Raw genomic sequence first — 16,780 nt, 5'->3', positions numbered from 1 at the left:
CAACTCCTGCTTAAGAACACCATGCATGCAGGTGAGCTGTCCCTACAATTCCCGTAGGAAGGGTGGCCCAGGTATGGGGGCAGGATAGAGTGGGAGGATTGGGGAGTTCACCCAGCAGTCAGATTGCTGGGCTGAGACAGGCTCTGTTTTGGTTGATTGCCCCAGGTGCCTGCCGCACCCAGAGCAAACTGCTAAGGGCCGTGGGCAGCTCTGTCAAGGCTGCTTTGGGAATCTAGAACCACAGTCATTCACAGAATAGTTCTAGGAACTTAGGGGTTGGCTGGAAGTAGGGTAAGTAAGGAGGCTCCCCCTTCCCTTTTTCTGCCTTAAGGGGGATCCTCATTGGTCTAGTATTTGTGGACTTCTTACTGTGGACCTGGCATTGTGTTAGGTGCTGGGGATGCCCCTGGCACTAAGATGTGCATAGTTCTCTCCAGTGGGGAGCTCATCTCTAGCAGGGGCTGGACCACTAAACAAGTCATTGGAATAAAGTGCCATGAATCATTTGCTCAGAAGAGTGGGATCGGCAAGGACAGTAGGAGGAGGTTCCAGGACAAGGCAATTGCATGTAAGGGCCGTGAGCTGCAAGGGAGCAGGGTGTGGTCAAAGAAGGGAACACAGGGGATGGGGCTGGAACTGAGAGAGCCAGGGGAGAGCTGTGCAGGACGGGACTGGACAGGTGGGCTGGACGTGGTCATGAAGGACCTCGTAAGTCACCCCAGGGACTTCATGCTAAGGACGGTGGGGAGCCATGGAAGGGTTTCAACAGGTGAGGCTCAATTTGCCTTCTCCCTCTCAGGAGCTCAACAGTAGGCTATTGGACAGAAGGGAGCAGTGGCATTGAGAGAACTCCAGACCAGGCACGGCCATGAATCCAGGGGCTAGTCTGGTCCTCCGTGAAGACACAAAGATGATACCCACTCTCAACTCCACTGAGGCCCCTGGTTTAGGCTCTGACACCATCTCTGGGCCCAACCTAGATACAGAACTTGTTCCTGTCTTGAATCCACCCCTGGGTCCTGGCTTGGTTCTTGTTCCAGACCTTAATCCAACTCTGAGTCCTGTCTCAGAGGAAGCCCCTGGCCTGGCATCTGATAACACCCCCAGACCTGATGACAGCAGGGCCGCAGCTCCAGCCTGCCTCCAGGTCACCACTGCCCACTCTGGTGAAGCCTTGGGTTTGGATTCCAATCACATCTCGACAGCTGACTCACAGGGGGCCCTAAGTCCATCCTCAAACCTCGTTCTGAGCCCTGGCTCTACGGAAACCCAGGGTCTGAGTTTGGGGAACCGCTCTGGGCCAGACTCTGAGGAGGCCTTCAGCTCCCTCCCAAGCAAGAGTTTTGTTTTGGGTCAGAGTAACTCCAGTCCTTCCAGGCCTGAATCAAACCCATTTAAAAGGCCTTATTCAAAAGAAACCCTTGTTCTGGGCCAAAGCATCTCCAGGCCAGGCTCAAAAGCTCTCCTTATTCCAGCCCCAAACTCTTCTCTGGATCCTGATTCCAATAAGCTGCTCAGTGTGGGCTCAGGAAACATCTCCAAGCTGGACCTGAATGCAGCTCCAAGTTCTCCTGGGTCCCTAATGCCAGACATGAACGAGACCATCACTTTGGTTTCACATAACATCTCTGGATCTGTTTCAAAAAGAACCTTTGGTGCAGCCTGGAACACGAGTTCCAAGGGAACCATCAACATGGCTTCAAATGACAATCCCAAGTCTGATTTGAACATGACCATCACTCAGGCCTCATGCTTGACCCGGTTTCCTGGTCCCAGCGGGGCTATCAGCCTGCACTCCAGCACCCAGGGACCCAACTCCACCCCTTCTCCACCCTCATGCATGACCCCGATCCTGGGCTCCAATGAGACTCTGAGCCTGGTCTCCAGCCTCACCTTCAGTGACACCTCCACCCTGACACTGAGCAGCCAGCAGGACTGTTCCGAGGACAAGAGCATCCACACAGCGCCCGTAGAGGGGAATCCGGGGAGCTGGAGCAAGATGACTAGTGTCGAGGTGGGCCAGTTCCCACTGGGGTTCCCCACCAGTGACACCATGAACAAGGACTCCACAGCCTTCCAGAGCATCCCTCAGGGTGAGTAAGGCCAGAGCGCCAGCCCCAGAGAGGACACTGACCTGGAAGAACCCTATTCAGACTTGTAGGGCAGGGAGGGGAGAGGAGAGGGGAAAGGAAGGGAAGAGCATGCAACGGATAACATGCAATATATTTAACTATACGTGAGAAGGGGACAGCATGCAATGAATAACATGCAATATATTAATTATACATGAGAGATCTAGTGCTTGCTGTGTGATTTGGGACAAGTTACTTAAAATCTCTGAGTTTCAATTTTCTTAACTGTAATATAATATCTCCATATAATCATACTTTCATTCTGTCCAAATTACAAGTCAACTAACTAACTATACCTTCCTTTCCTTATTGAGAAATTTCAGGTCTGTCTTCTCAAGTCAAAGTTTGAACAGTGGAGCAGGCAGGCTTGAGTTTTTGAGGTCCCCACCTAAGTGAAGCCTTGGGGTCCAATCTGGAACCTGTGGCTCACTTCTGATGTGCAAGAGTTCTGTAAAGGAATCCCCCACCAGTTTTGGATGTTGTGAAGATCTTCTCCCTCTTATTTATATCTCCAAATATTTTTGTTTGTTCATGCACCAATACCATATTGCAATTAAAAAAAATTCACCATGGGTTTCCCTGGTGGCGCAGTGGTTGAGAGTCCGCCTGCCGATGCAGGGGACACGGGTTCGTGCCCCGGTCCGGGAAGATCCCACGTGCCACGGAGTGGCTGGGCCCGTGAGCCATGGCCGCTGAGTCTGTGTGTCTGGAGCCTGTGCTCCGCAATGGGAGAGACCACAGCAGCGAGAGGCCCGCGTACTGCAAAAAAAAACAAAAAACAAAAAATTTACCATGGCTTTGCAAGTATGCATTCATATCTGATAGGGTGAAAACCCCTCTTTAAAGTTCTCAAAACTATTCTGAGGACAACAGCATCCACACCATGCCCTGGAGGCTATTTGAACGCCCTCATTCTTCTATATACATTTTAAAATGCATTTGTCTAGGTCCTCAAAAAATCTTTCTGACATTTTTATTGGAATGTTATTAATCTATCCATCTATTGGAGTTTTACTTTATTTTTTAATTTTTTAAGCAAAAATTTTTAAAATTAATTTTTGACTGCGCTGGGTCTCCGTTGCTGCACGTGGGCTTTCTCTAGTTGTGGCTAGTGGGGGCTACTCTTTATTGCGGTCTGTGGGCTTCTCATTGCGGTGGCTTCTCTTGTTGCGGAGCACGGGCTCTAGGTGCACAGGCTCAGTAGTTGTGGCTTGCGGGCTCTAGAGCACAGGCTCAGTAGTTGTGGCGCATGGGCTTAGTTGCTCCACGGCATGTGGGATCTTCCCAGACCAGGGCTCGAACCCATGTCCCCTGCATTGGCAGGTGGATTCTTAACCACTGCGCTACCAGGGAAGTCCCAAGTTTTACTTTATATGGGATATATCCTTTACTAGAATTTAAAAAATTCTCCATAAAAGACTAGTGCATTTTTGGATAGGTTAATTCTTAGGTACTTTACAGTTCTTATTGCTTCCATGAATCATACCTTACTTTCTAATACAATTCTTATTTTGTACTGATGATGCTGATGATGTAGAGGAGCTTTGTTTATACAAGTTGGTCTTTTTGTTTAAACAGCTTTATTGAGATAAAACTTACATATCATAAAAGTCACTCAAAGTGTACAATTTAATGGTTTTAAAATCTACATGGAATTATGCAACCATCACCACCACAATCAATTTTAGAACATTTTCCAAAGTGGCTGAACTATTTTACATTCCCACCAGCAGTATATGACACTTGTTATTGTTTGTCTGTCTTTTTTTTTTTTAACAAAAAGCTAGGAATCCTTTTGAATTTCTTAAAATTATTTTTATCTTTTATTTTTATACAATTTTAAATGTTACACTCCATTTACAGTTATTACAAACTATTGGCTATATTCCCCATGTTGCACAATACATCCTTGTAGCCTATCTTACACCCAATAGTTTGTACCTCCCACTTGTCTGTCTTTTTGATTATAACCATCTTAGTGGGTATGAAGTATCTCATTGCGGTTTTGATTTGCATTTCCCTGAAGGGTAGTAATATTGAATGACTTTTCATATGCTCTCAGCCACTTCTATAGCTTATTTGGATAAATGTCAATTCAAATCCTTTGCCCACTTAAAAAAATTGGGCATGTCTTTTTATTATTGAGTTGTAAGTGATCTTTATATATTCTAAATATAAGTTATATCCCTTATCCCCAGATAAGATATATACCTTATCAGATATGTAATTTGCCAATATTTTTTAAACTATGGGTTGTCTTTTTACTTTTTTCATGGTGTCCTTTGAAACACAAAAGTTATAAATTTCAATCATGTCCAGTTTATTTTTTCTTTCATTGTTTGTGCTTTTGGTGTCATATGTAAGAAATTATTACCTAATCCAAGATCATGAAAATTTATGCCTATGTTTTCTTCTAAGAGTTTTATAATTTTAGTTCTGAAATTTAGGTCTTTGATCCATTTTGAGTTAACTTTTGTATATGGTGTGGAATTGGGGTCCAACTTCATTCCTTTGCATGTGGAGTCCAGTTATTATTGTGATACAATTCACATATTATACAATTTACCCATTTAAAGTGAACAATTCAATGGCTTTTGGTATATTATTAATCTTTTAAAAATTGTAGTAAAATATATATAACATACATATGCCATTTTAAACATTTTTAAAAATAAATTTGTTTATTTTATTTTTGACTGTGCTGGGTGTTTGTTGCCGTGCGTGGGCTTTTCTCTAGTCGTGGCGAGAGGGGGCTACTCTTCGTTACGGTGTGTGGGCTTCTCATTGCGGTGGCTTCTCTTGTTGTGGGGCACGGGCTCTAGGAGCGTGGGCTTCAGTAGTTGTGGCATGCGGGCTCTAGAGCGCAGGCTCAGTAGTTGTGGCGCATGGGCTTTTTTGCTCCGTGGCATGTGGGATCTTCCCGGACCAGGGCTTGAACCTGTGTCCCCTGCATTGGCAGGCAGATTCTTAACCACCGTGCCACCAGGGAAGCCCTTAAACATTCAGTGGCATTAGTCGCACTCACAATATTGTGTAACCATTACCACTATCTATTTCCAAAACCTTTTCATCATCCCACATAGAAGGTCTTACCATAGGCAATAACTCCCCATTCCTCTCTCCCCAGTCCCTCGTAAGCTCTAATGTACTTTTTCTGTCTCTATGAATTTGCCTACTCTAGGTAACTCATGAAATGGAATCATACATTTGTCCTTTTGTACCTGGTTTATTTCACTTAGCATAATGTTCATCCGTGTTGTAACATGCATCAGTACTTCATTCCTTTTTATGGTTGGATAATATTCCAATGTATGTACCACATTTTATTTGTCCATGGACAAATATTTGGGTTGTTTCCACTTTTTGGCTCTTATGAATAATGCCGCTATATACGTCAGCACACAAGTATCTGTTTGAATGCTTGCTTTCAATTCCTTTAGGTATATACCTAGGAGTGGAATTGCTGGATCATATGGTAATTCTATGTTTAGCTTTTTGAGGAACAGCCAAATTATTTCCCATATCAGCTGTACAATTTTGCATTCCCTCCAGAAATGTACAAGGGTTCTAAAGTACAAGGGTTCCAATTTCTGCACTACTAATCTCTCCTTGCCAACACTTGTTATTTTCCATTTTTTAGAAAACATTTTTATAATAGCCATCCTAAAGAGTGTGAAGTAGTATTTTATTATGATTTTAATTTGCATTTCCCTAATGACTGATGATTTTGAGCATTTTAACATGCTTATTTGCCATTTGTATATCTTTTATGGAGAAATAATTATTCAATCCTTTACCCATTTTCAAATTTGGTTGTTTTTTGTTGTTGAGTTTTAGCTCTTTACACATTCTGGATATTAATTCCTTATCAGATGTAGAATTTGTAAATATTGGCACCCATTCTGTGAGTTGTCTTTTCATTCTTTTGACATTGTCCTTTGATGCATAAAAGTGTTTAATTTTGATGAGAACCAATTTGTCTACTTGTCTATTATCTGTTATTTTGGTGTTATGTTCAAGAAATTGTTGCCATATCCAATGTCATGAAGATTTCCCCCTATGTTCTCTTCTAAGAGTCTCATAGTTTTAGCTTTTAAGTTTAGTCTTTAAGTTAATTTTTGTATGTAGTATGAGGTAGGGGTCCAACTTCATTCTTTTGCATGTGGATATCCAGTTTTTCTAGCATCATGTGTTGAAAAGAGCATCCTTTTTCCACTGAATGGTCTTGAGACCTTTGTCAAAAATCAATTGACCATATATATGAGGGTTTATGTCTATTTTATTCCATTGGTCTTTATGTCTGTCCTATGCCAGTACCACACTGTTTTGATTCCTATAGATTTGTAGTAAGTTTGGAATCAGAAAATATGAGTCTACCAACTTTGTTCTTTTTCAAGATTGCTTTGGCTATTTAGGGTCAATTTTTGTTTTTTAATAGGAGCATTTTGTCCATTTGGATTTTTAAAAACAATGTATTTTCAAACTGTATTTGTTTTTTAAAAACTTTTTCAAGGTATATAACATATATCAGTAAAATACGTAAAGTGCACTACTAACCTTAAGTGTACAGCTTGATGAATATTTACATACCTATACACACTGGTAACTACCACCCAGATCAAGACACAGATCTTTTCCAGCATCCCAGAACCTTCCCTTGTGATCCTTTCCAATCAATACCCCTTCTTCTGGGGCAGGGTTTCTCAGTCTTGGCACTATTGACATTTTGTGTTAGATAGATCTTTGTTGTGTGAGTGCGGGTGCGTGGGGAGCTGTTCTATGCATTGTAAGATGCATCCCTGGTCTCTGCCCAGTAGATGCTAGTAGTAACATCCCCCCTCACAAGTTGCCCTCAGCTAACAACAGCCATAGAGGGAACAATTCTGATTTGTATCACCATAGACTAGTTTTGCCTGTTTTTGAACTTCTTATCAATAGGATACTACAGTATATACTGTTTTGACTCTGGCTTCTTTAGCCCACCATGATGTCATTTAGATTCATCCACATCGTTGCATGTATCATAGTCGATTCTTTTTATTGTTTTGCAGTATTCCATCTTATGAACATACCACAATTTGTTTATCCATTCTTTGCTGATGGACATTAGGATTTTTTCTACATTTTGGATATTATAAATAAAGTTGCTTTGAACATTTTCGTACATGTCTTTTGGTACACAGATACATTTATTTATCTAGAAGAGGAGTTTCTGGGTCATAGCATAAGCATATGTTTAGCTTTAGTAGATATTGCCAATTTTTCAAAAGTGGTTGAATTAATTTAGCATCTCACCTGTGAGAGTTCCAACTACTCCATATCCTCACAAACATTTGGTATTGTTAGTTTTCAAAATTTTAGCCATTCTGTTTGGTGTCTAATGATATTTTGGTGTGATTTTAATTTGCATTTTTTGATGACTACTGATGTTAAGCATCTTTTAATATGATTATTGTCAATTTGTATATCCTTTTTTAGAATATATTTATTTATTTTTGGCTGTGTTGGGTCTTAGTTGCTGTGCACAGGCTGTTTGTTGCAGCGTGCAGGCTTCTCTCTAGCTGTAGCACGTGGGCTCCTGAGTGCGCAGGCTCTCTAGTTGTGGCATACGGGCTCTCTAGTTGTGGTGCACAGGCTCTCTAGCTATGGCCTGCAGCCTCAGTAGTTATGGTGTTCAGGCTTAGTTGCCCTGCAGCATGTGGGATCTTTGTTCCCTGACCAGGGATTGAACCTGCGTCTGCTGCATTGGAAGGCAGATTCTTAACCCCTGGACCACCAGGGAAGTCTCTGTATATCCTTTTTTATGAAGTGCCTGTTCAAGTCTTTTGCTTATTTAAAAAATTTGGGTTGTCTTTTTCTTATAGATTTGTGGAAGTTCTTTATATTGATATAATCCAGGTATGGGTACCCAAAGGTTGTGAAAATAGTCTCATATTTTCCCCCAGAAGTCTTATTGTTTTTTTGTTCACATTAAATTTATAATGCATCATGTATTAATTTTGGAAAACAGTGTGAGAGAGGGACTTAAGGCTCATTTTCCCCCCATGTGGATATCTAATTGCTCCAGACCATTTATTGAAAAGACCTACTTTCTCCACTGAATTGCAGTGTCACCTTTGAGGTAAGTCAAGTGACTGTATATGCATAGGTTTATTTCTGGACTCCTTCTGTTCCTTTGTTTGACTATCCTTAACCATTGCCGTAGTTACTGTGTTTTAGAGTAAGTCTTGGTATTTATTACTGTAAGTCCTCCAACTTTGTCCTTTCTCAAGATTGTCTATTCTAGGTGATTTACTTTTCCATACAGATTCTAGAAACAGCTTGTCTATTTCCATAAAATATAATAAAAATCTGTTAGATTTTCATTGGAATTTCATTGAATTTATAAATCAATTTATGTAGCATTGTCTTCTTTATAAACTGTGTTTTCCAACCCATAGTCCATTTATATTTAATGTAATTATGGATAGTTAAAAAAAATTTTTTAATTTTAAATTGAAGTGTAGTTGATTTACAATTATGGGTAGCTTGATATCTATCATCTTATGTTTGTATTCTTTGTTCTGCTTGCTCTATATTTCTTTTTTACTCCTTTTTTGGTTTTGGGGTTGTTTCTTCCTCCCTCTTTTCTCTGTTACTTGTGGGGAAGTTACTGTTTTAAGTCTTTTAGTGATTCTCTAGAAGTTACAATGTGCGTATTTAATTTATCACAAAGTCCAACTAATCAATGCATTTATCTTCCTCCCAGACAGTTTAAGACTTAGAAACATGTTAACCCCACTTAATCTCCCCCTCACCACCAATTTATATGCTCTCCTGGTAATGTATATTAATTCTGTCTTTTTCTTAACCCTATAAACATTATTATTATTTTATGTAGTTAATGTTCTTATATTTACCAAAATATTAACCTCTTTTTCTTATTTGCTTGTTGCATCTCAGACCTTCCATCTGGGATTAATTCCCTTTAGAATTTGCTTTAGTGAATTCAGCTGATGGCCGACTCTTTCCATTTTTGTCTGAAAATGCCTCTATTTATCCCTCATTCTTTAAAAAAAATTAAAACAATAAAAACTTGCAGAAAAGTTGAAAGTACAGTATAAAATTTTTTTCTGAATAATTTGATAATAAGTTGCCAAATGATATCCTACCCATCTTGAATTTTAATATGTGTTTCTTACAATAAAAGATAAAAGTTAACCATCAGAATCAGGAAATTAATACTGATACACTGCTACCATCTAATCATCACGCCCCATTCAAATGTCACCAATTGTCCCAGTAATGTTCTTTATTAAAAAAAGATACAGGTCAGAATCATTCATTGCTCTTTTTTGTCTCATCTGTTTTGTTTCCCCCAGCCCTCAGACTTTCCTTGGCTGTCGTGTGCCTGATACACTGGAAGATTACAGGCCAGCTATTTTATAAGATGTGCCTCATTTTGGGTTTATCTGATGTGTCCTCACGATCAGATTCATGTCATCCATCTTTGGCAGGAATAGCACAGACGTGATGCTTGGTTTTCCTCATTGCATCCTATCTGGTGGTGTATGATTCTGATTTGCTCCATTACTGGCGATGTTCACTTTGATCACTTGAGTACAATGGTTGCTGCCAAGGTTTTCCACTGTAAAGTCATTATTTACCCCTTTTTAGTAAATATTATGTATAAATATTATGTAAAAATATGAAGGAGGTACTTTGAAACTATGTAAATATACCATTCCTCATCAAACTTTCAATTTAGTTACTTATTTATATTAGTATGGACTTACGTTTTCCTAGTTTACTCGATGGACCATAATCTGTTGCTACCATCATTTATTGTGATACTCAAACTTTCCCGAGTTTAACCAAGGAATCCCTTTTGAGCAAGCTTTGTATCTCTTTGATGTGTTTCCATACTTCCTTGGGCTCTCTTCCTTGTTTTCTGGTACAAGATGTCTCAGGCTCATCCTGCACTTTCTCTGCCCAAGTCCTAGAATCAGCCATTTCTCCAAGGAGACTTGTTCCTTTAGTACTTAGAAGCCAAGGTTTGGTGCTAGCTCTATTCACTACTATTGAGGTGTCTCTGCTTCTCACTATTGACTCCATCCTCTGGTAGCCTTTGGTGGCCAAGTTACCCCTGAAGTTCCAGGGTCTCTCTCCTTGGGCTTCCCCTCAGCCCCACTTAAGTCAAGGGCTCTATTGGCCCTGCTCAGCCAATAGAGCCCATAGCTGGACCAATCACTGTGTCTGGGGGCACAGGACTCTCTTACTGGCCAAGCATGGGTTCCAGGTCCACCTTTATTCATTTGTTTGTTTATTGACAATATTATATTAGTTTCAGGTGTAAAGCCTACACTTATCTGAAGAGGGATGATGGGTGTGACTTGCAGCTTCACCTAGCTCTATGGCATGAGTAGCCTACATGGAACACAGAGGCTTTTTCACCAGAAGAAAGATGAGGAACTTTGGGGCTGACAAAATAACATGTATCTACTATAACAAATAAGAGTTTAACTATAGATTGTGATAACAACTGAAAGAAGAGACTAGGATGGTGCACAAGAGGATCACAGTGGGCCTTTCATTAGCCTGAAGGTCAGGGGAGGCCTCTTTGAGGAGTGGCAGGCAAGCAAAGACCTGAAGGATGGGGCTCTACCTGGGCAAGGGGGTGTGGCAGCGGAGCGGCCCAGGTAGAAGAAACGACCTGTGCAAAGGCCCTGAGGGGGAAGCTTGCTGGGCCTGGAAGGAGGCCAGTGTGGTGGGCGCATGGTGAGCGAGGGGAGAGCAGGGGGAGGTGAGGCTGAGGAGGTGGGCAGGGGAGACTGACCTGGCAGGGCCTTTAAGGCACTAACGAGGATGCTTGCTTTATGCTGGGTGAAATGGGGCCCCTGAAGGCTTTTAGGGATGGGAGCTCAGTCTGGCTGCTGGCGGAGTAAGGATTGGAGGGGCCTAGTGGGGGAGGTGGGAAGGGACTCTGCTATACCATATCTTTACCCTCTCCTCTCCTCTCCTCAATGGAACTATGACCCGCAGGAGCCTTCGATGAAGTAGCCTCATGTCTGGTGAAGGTGCCAGGGCAGAGAGAGGATGGCAGCAAAGTAGCTCTGGTATGCTTCCTGCTAACACCCACCTGACTTTTCTGGGATGCCCTCTCCCCCCGCGCCCACCCCACCCCCAGCATTCCTTGTTTCTCTGCCTGGCTCTTCTCTCCTCCTTGGTACTCATCATCATCTGAAGCACAACAGGCTTTATAAGTTTATCTTGTTTCTTGTTATCCTCTTGCACTGGGGTGCATCCTCCATAAATCAGGGATTTTTGTTTGTCTTATTCCCAGCTGCATTCCTAGCATCTAGAGCAGTGCCTGGCATATCCTAGGTGCTCGATAACAGTTTTTTAAACCATGGAATGAATTGTGAGAGGGTTTCTAAAAGTGGAAGAAAAGGGAATTCCCTGGTGGTCCAGTGGTTAGGACTAGGGTTCGATCCCTGGTCGGAGGAGTAAGATCCTGCAAGCTGTGTGGCATGGCCAAATTAAAAAAAGTTGGGTGGGGTGGGGAGAAAAGCTAGATATGACCTTTTTCAGGACACAAGCCCAACCCAGGTCTTAGCCATGCAGCAGGCCTCAGGAGGCCAGAGAAAGCCAGCATCTACTGGCCTTGGTGAGGGCCAGTGGGGGAAGACTGGACAGGCTGGTGGACGTGAGTGTGACACACGGGGTGTGGGTGAGCCTGGTTGGTGGACAGAGTCTGGAGGCAGGGGGTCTACCCAGGCCAGGCCGTGCAACCTGTTCTCTTGAAGGGAGGGATGGGAAAGAGGTTGTGACATCTTTGACCCACCACACTGTCCATTAGATTTTCTTGTTTTGCTTTCTTTACTATATATTTTATCTGTTTCATGTTTCTTTCTTCTTCTGCCTTAATAATGATAATGAGAACTAATAGGTTAATTAGACGTTGGTTAATGTTTTCCCTCTCTCAGGTTGCAGAATGCCTTAATCCGATTAGTGTGTGCCCTTAAGAAGGGTAGATATTAGAAGGCTCTTTTCAATTACGATGGCATTTCAGCTTGAGGTGCTGGGACCCTTTCTGTCCCATTGGCTCCTGCCTCTTCTCCCTTGCTTGGAGAGGAGAGAATGCTTTGCAGTCCCTGATATCTGGTCCTCCCCCAAATGCTAGCCTACAGGGATTATCCCCAACCTCCCCGCTGCCACCACAATCTTCTCAAGTCTTCAGCCCCCTCAAGTTCCCCTGTGGTTTCTCACTTGTCTTGAGCTGACGCTGGGGGCTGGCAGCTGCGGAGGAGCAGGCCGGCTTGCCTGCAGGTGGCAGGTGGCTAAGGGGGGTGAAGGGACAGCCCCTGAGGGCTGGGTTCAGTGTGGCTCTCACCCTGCGGCTTTGCCCTCTGCTGCCCCCGAGGTCGAGAATGCCCTCAGCCTCCAGAAGAGCCAGGATGTGCTGGACGTGGAAGAAGAGAAGATGACGGTGCGTGAGCAACTTGCGGTCTGTGACATCCGGGTGGGGAGGGGGCGGACGTCCCGAGTCCACCCACTGATGAGGCTGGAGTGGGGTGTGATGGGCAGAGGACAGTCGAGGCACAGACACTGGGGCTTGAGTCTCGGCTCCAGCTCTAACTGCCCCCCACCTACCCTGGGGGAGCTCAGCCAAGTCACTTCCCCTCTCGGAGCCTCGCTCTTAATACCTCACAAATGACTGTGATAAAACCTGTGTCCTTGGCTTGTTGGGAGGACAGAACCCAAAGGTTAGTTCACTGTAAAGCCTTAGGCACCTGGGAGCCGTCGTTAGTATTTTATACATTATTTCCCCCAAAATTCCTTCTGATGGGGAACCTGTGAAGGAACGTTCCTTTTCTCTTTGCTAAATACAGTCACTTCTCAGTTAACCACCAGAATGTTTGTGCTGGGATAACCACTGAAGTTTCCAGAATTATATTTAGCTACAAAGAGAGAAAAAATCCTTGCCTTTGACACTTCCATTTAATTAATGTTAACTGAGCACCTATAGGTCGTTGGTGCTAGATCAAAAGTGAGGAATTAGAAGGACATTTTAAAGGAATTCAACCGGACCACTTTCGAGGGCCATGCGTGGTGTTTTCTGCATTGGGTCGGTCCACGGTTTAGGTATACTTCCCCACCGTGGGGCTGCTGAAACAGTTCTTCCGGAGCCCTACATGGGGGGCGCGCAGCAGGCTAGGGCTTGTCATGCTTTTGGTGGCCTTGACCTGAGGGCTCTGGACAGGGCTTGAGCAGTCAGCTGGCTCCCCCCACTGGAGGCCAGGCAGGCTGTGGAGGCTGCCCACACCGAGGGGCTGCCATGGCCTGCTCCGCGAGGAGGAGTGGCCTCGGCCCTGGTGGTCTGCGGTGGCCTGTGCCCTCACTGACCCCTCCATGGTCCCCTGTCCAGAAGCAGATCCAGGAGGAGCCGCTGGATTCCCTCTTGAGCTCCGTCCGCCAGCAAGTCATGGAGACCCTGACCCAGCTGAGGTGACCACAGCCCCTTCCCCGAACCCCCTCCCCATTCCCTCTACCCACGGACTCCGCCTGTATCTTCTGGGGCCACTCTGCTGTGCGGGACCCCAGCCCAGTCCTGGGCCTTTTCCTTTCCCTTTGCCCAGCGCCTGCTGGGGCTGTCTGCCCTGCACCCCACTTCCCTCCTCCTACCCTCCTCATCTCGCGCTTTTGTAGATCTGAATCTCAGCTCTCATGCCAGCCCTGCATCCTTCGCTTCCTGCCTCCAGCCCCAGCATCCCCACCCCACACCCCGCCTCGCTCCATGCCCTTGCTTTCTGTCTCTTCCTCAGTCATTCCCAGCTTGTCCTGGGCGTGCAGCAACGGTCGGAGCTGGTGAACACGTGCATGAAGAGTGTGTTCTCCCTGCCCTCCGTGCAGGCCGTGCAGGAGAGAGACAAGGACAGGGCTGAGGCCATACAGGTGAGGCAGGGCCCTCCCCAGTGGGGCCTCGGGGCTGCCTGGCATCCTCAGAGCGAGGCACGTTCCTGGACTCCCAGCAGGGAAAGGAAGGTGTTCTGGGAGGTAGATTTTTTTTTAAAATTTATTTTACTTATTTATTTTTGGTTGCGCTGGGTCTTCGTTGCTGCACACAGGCTTTCTCTAGAGGCAGCGAGCGGGAGCTACTCTTCGTTGCAGTGCGCGGGCTTCTCATCGCGGTGGCTTCTTTTGTTGCGGAGCACGGGCTCTAGGTGTGCGGGCTTCTGTAGTTGTGGCACGTGGGCTCAGTAGTTGTGGCTCGCGGGCTCTAGAGCTCAAGCTCAGTAGTTGTGGTGCACCGACTGAGTTGCCCCGCGGCATGTGGGATCTTCCCGGACCAGTGCTCGAACCTGTGTCCCCTGCATTGGCAGGCGGATTCTTAACCATTGCGCCACCAGGAAAGTCCCCTGGGAGGTAGATTTGATGTTCACACTGCTCCTCAAGTAGCTTGGGCAGTTCACCTCCCCTCTCCTGGCCTGAGTAGGCACTCGATAAACATTTGGTGAATGTATGAATCTGCAGAATAAAGAATCCCTCATTTGAAGCACTGTCCACTTTGGGCTCTGCCCCGTGAGAAGGATGTGGGCAGATGTTGGCATGGCCTCAGGAGATGGCCAGAAGTGAGAGGAAAAGGCCTGAGGACTGGGTGAGTTGGGGCTGAGGCCTGGAAGTGGAACCTCAAGGGGCTCCCATGGCATCTTCAAACCCCGCAGGATAGTCCCAGGAGGAGTGATCAGAGGCGACCCTTCATGTAGGATGGAGTCAGTGGGGGAGGTTAGGGAGAGGGATTTCAGCTCTGGGTGAGGCACACGTATGCATCCTTTCATTCAGCAAATATTAACTGATGCCTAATCCAGAAGTACAAGGGAAGGATGCAGTAGGGCTGAGGGCAGATTATCAAAGTATCATACAAATAAATGCAAAATTACAACAGTGGTACGTGTTGCAAGCGAGAAGTACTTGATGCTATGAAGACCATGAAGAGCCTGGAACTGGCGGAGCCTGAGTGTGTTGGGGGTCAGGGCTCATGGTGCTGGAGGTGAGAGGTTACAGAAGAGCTAACTAGTTGAAGGGGATGGCAGAAGGAAGAGTGTGCCAGGCAGAGGGAGCAGCCTGAGGACAGAGAGAACATGGTGACCAAGGACGATAAGGAGGCAGTGTGGCTGGAGCCCAGAGGGTGAGGTGAGAGAGCCCTGGGGGCCAGACCAGCCCCAGTGTGAAGGTTCTGAGTCCCGGAGGTGGTGCACTTGAGAGAAGACCCAAAGGAGAGGGGGTGGACCCCATGCCGGGTGCGAAAAGAGCAGTGCTGCACAGTGATGGGCCACAGATGGGAGGGAAGGAGGAGGTGGTCGGTGAACGAGGCCTGCTTGGTGGTGGTGGTGTAAGCCTGGTGTGCACAGACTCAGGAAGCCTGGACAGAGACAACCTGGAAGGTAGATGTGGAGAGTGGTGGGAAGAGGGGAGGCAGGGGAGGGCGGGTCTCAGAACACTGCTCAGCCTTATGTGTGTGTAATGCTTGCACCCTCCTAAGATAATTTCAGGACTGTGGTGTGGCTGAGGAAGGAAGAAACAACCGGGCAGAAGAGAGATGGCTCCTAGAAGGGGCAACTTAGAAAATCTATTTGGATCTAGGAGTAGTAATATAAAAAAGAATCAGAACACTTCCCCAGAGACAGTAATATAAGTCACGCTGGTCGTCCGTTGATCTAGCTCTCACGGTTCCAGAGCTTTTTCCCACCCATCTTCTCATGCTCCTCACAAACCGAAACTTCCTTGTTCTGTGACCTTGGACAAGTGTCTCCTTATTGGTAGAATGAGAAAAACACTTTGAGGATAAGGTGATACGGTTGTGCAAATCACGAGGCACGCACCTGGCCTGCGGTAGATTTTCAGTAAATGCGGGGCCTCTGATGCCTCCCCTTGTAAGCTAAGAAGGGCAGAGATAATAATTACCAATTTGTCGATAAGGAAACTGTAACCCGTGGAGGGAAAGTAATCTGTCCAATGTCACACACCAAGGTTGGTCTCAGAGGCGGGACAAGAAAGCAGCTCTCCTGAGTCCGAGTGCCCCTTCTTCCCCTGACCCACACCAGGGGTCGCCTGGGGCTGGGGTCTGCTCCAGAGGTTCCCTAGTGGCTTGGCCCTCCTCCTGTCCACAGACACTTTATCGTCAGACCTGGGACGCCCTGCAGACACTTCTCAATGCCCTCTTTGTTGAGGACCCCACTCCTGCTGGGCTGAAGAGCATCTTGGAGGTACAGAGGCCGGGAGGAGAGCAAAGGCGGAGGAGAATGGAGAATTGACTCGGGAGATCTGGGGGTGGGGGGCTGGACCCAGAAAGAGTGATTTGACTTCAGGACGTCATCTTGTGCCAGGTCTCTGCTTCCCTGCCCCTCTCACAGGCTACGTCCCAAACTCCTGCCCCTTCACTCTCTCCCTATCCCCCATACTCCTGCTACAGCTGTCCCCATATCCTTGCTTTCCAAATTCTTGTTCCTGTCTCTCTCTCCTATCCTCAAGACTCTCCACCTTTCATCTCTCTCCTCACTGACGTTTGTCCTCCCTCTGGTCTCCCAGTCCTGTCCTCAGCTTCTGGACCCCATGTCTCCCCATGCTCTAAGAGAAGGAAGAGGGCTACAGCAGGTTGTCTTTATGCT

General features: G+C 45.7%; 1 protein-coding gene across 1 annotated transcript in view; it reads left to right on the top strand.

The window, feature by feature from the left end:
- Nucleotides 1-868: 868 nt before the first annotated feature.
- Nucleotides 869-16,780, top strand: part of MROH7 (maestro heat like repeat family member 7) — a gene marked incomplete at both ends in the record, with an annotated part of 43,509 nt that continues 27,597 nt past the window's right edge. The window contains 6 exons of the mRNA XM_082667076.1: nucleotides 869-2,093; nucleotides 11,154-11,227; nucleotides 12,535-12,618; nucleotides 13,540-13,619; nucleotides 13,937-14,066; nucleotides 16,283-16,378. Of these exons, the coding sequence (XP_082523202.1) occupies nucleotides 869-2,093; nucleotides 11,154-11,227; nucleotides 12,535-12,618; nucleotides 13,540-13,619; nucleotides 13,937-14,066; nucleotides 16,283-16,378 (1,689 nt within the window). The remainder of the gene's footprint in view (nucleotides 2,094-11,153; nucleotides 11,228-12,534; nucleotides 12,619-13,539; nucleotides 13,620-13,936; nucleotides 14,067-16,282; nucleotides 16,379-16,780) is intronic.

The sequence above is a fragment of the Grampus griseus genome (assembly GCF_964374135.1).
Source record: "Grampus griseus genome assembly, chromosome: 1".
NCBI classification, from domain to species: Eukaryota; Metazoa; Chordata; class Mammalia; order Artiodactyla; family Delphinidae; genus Grampus; species Grampus griseus.
Note: the sequence above shows the minus strand (reverse complement) of the source record. Positions and strands in the feature narration are given on the sequence as shown.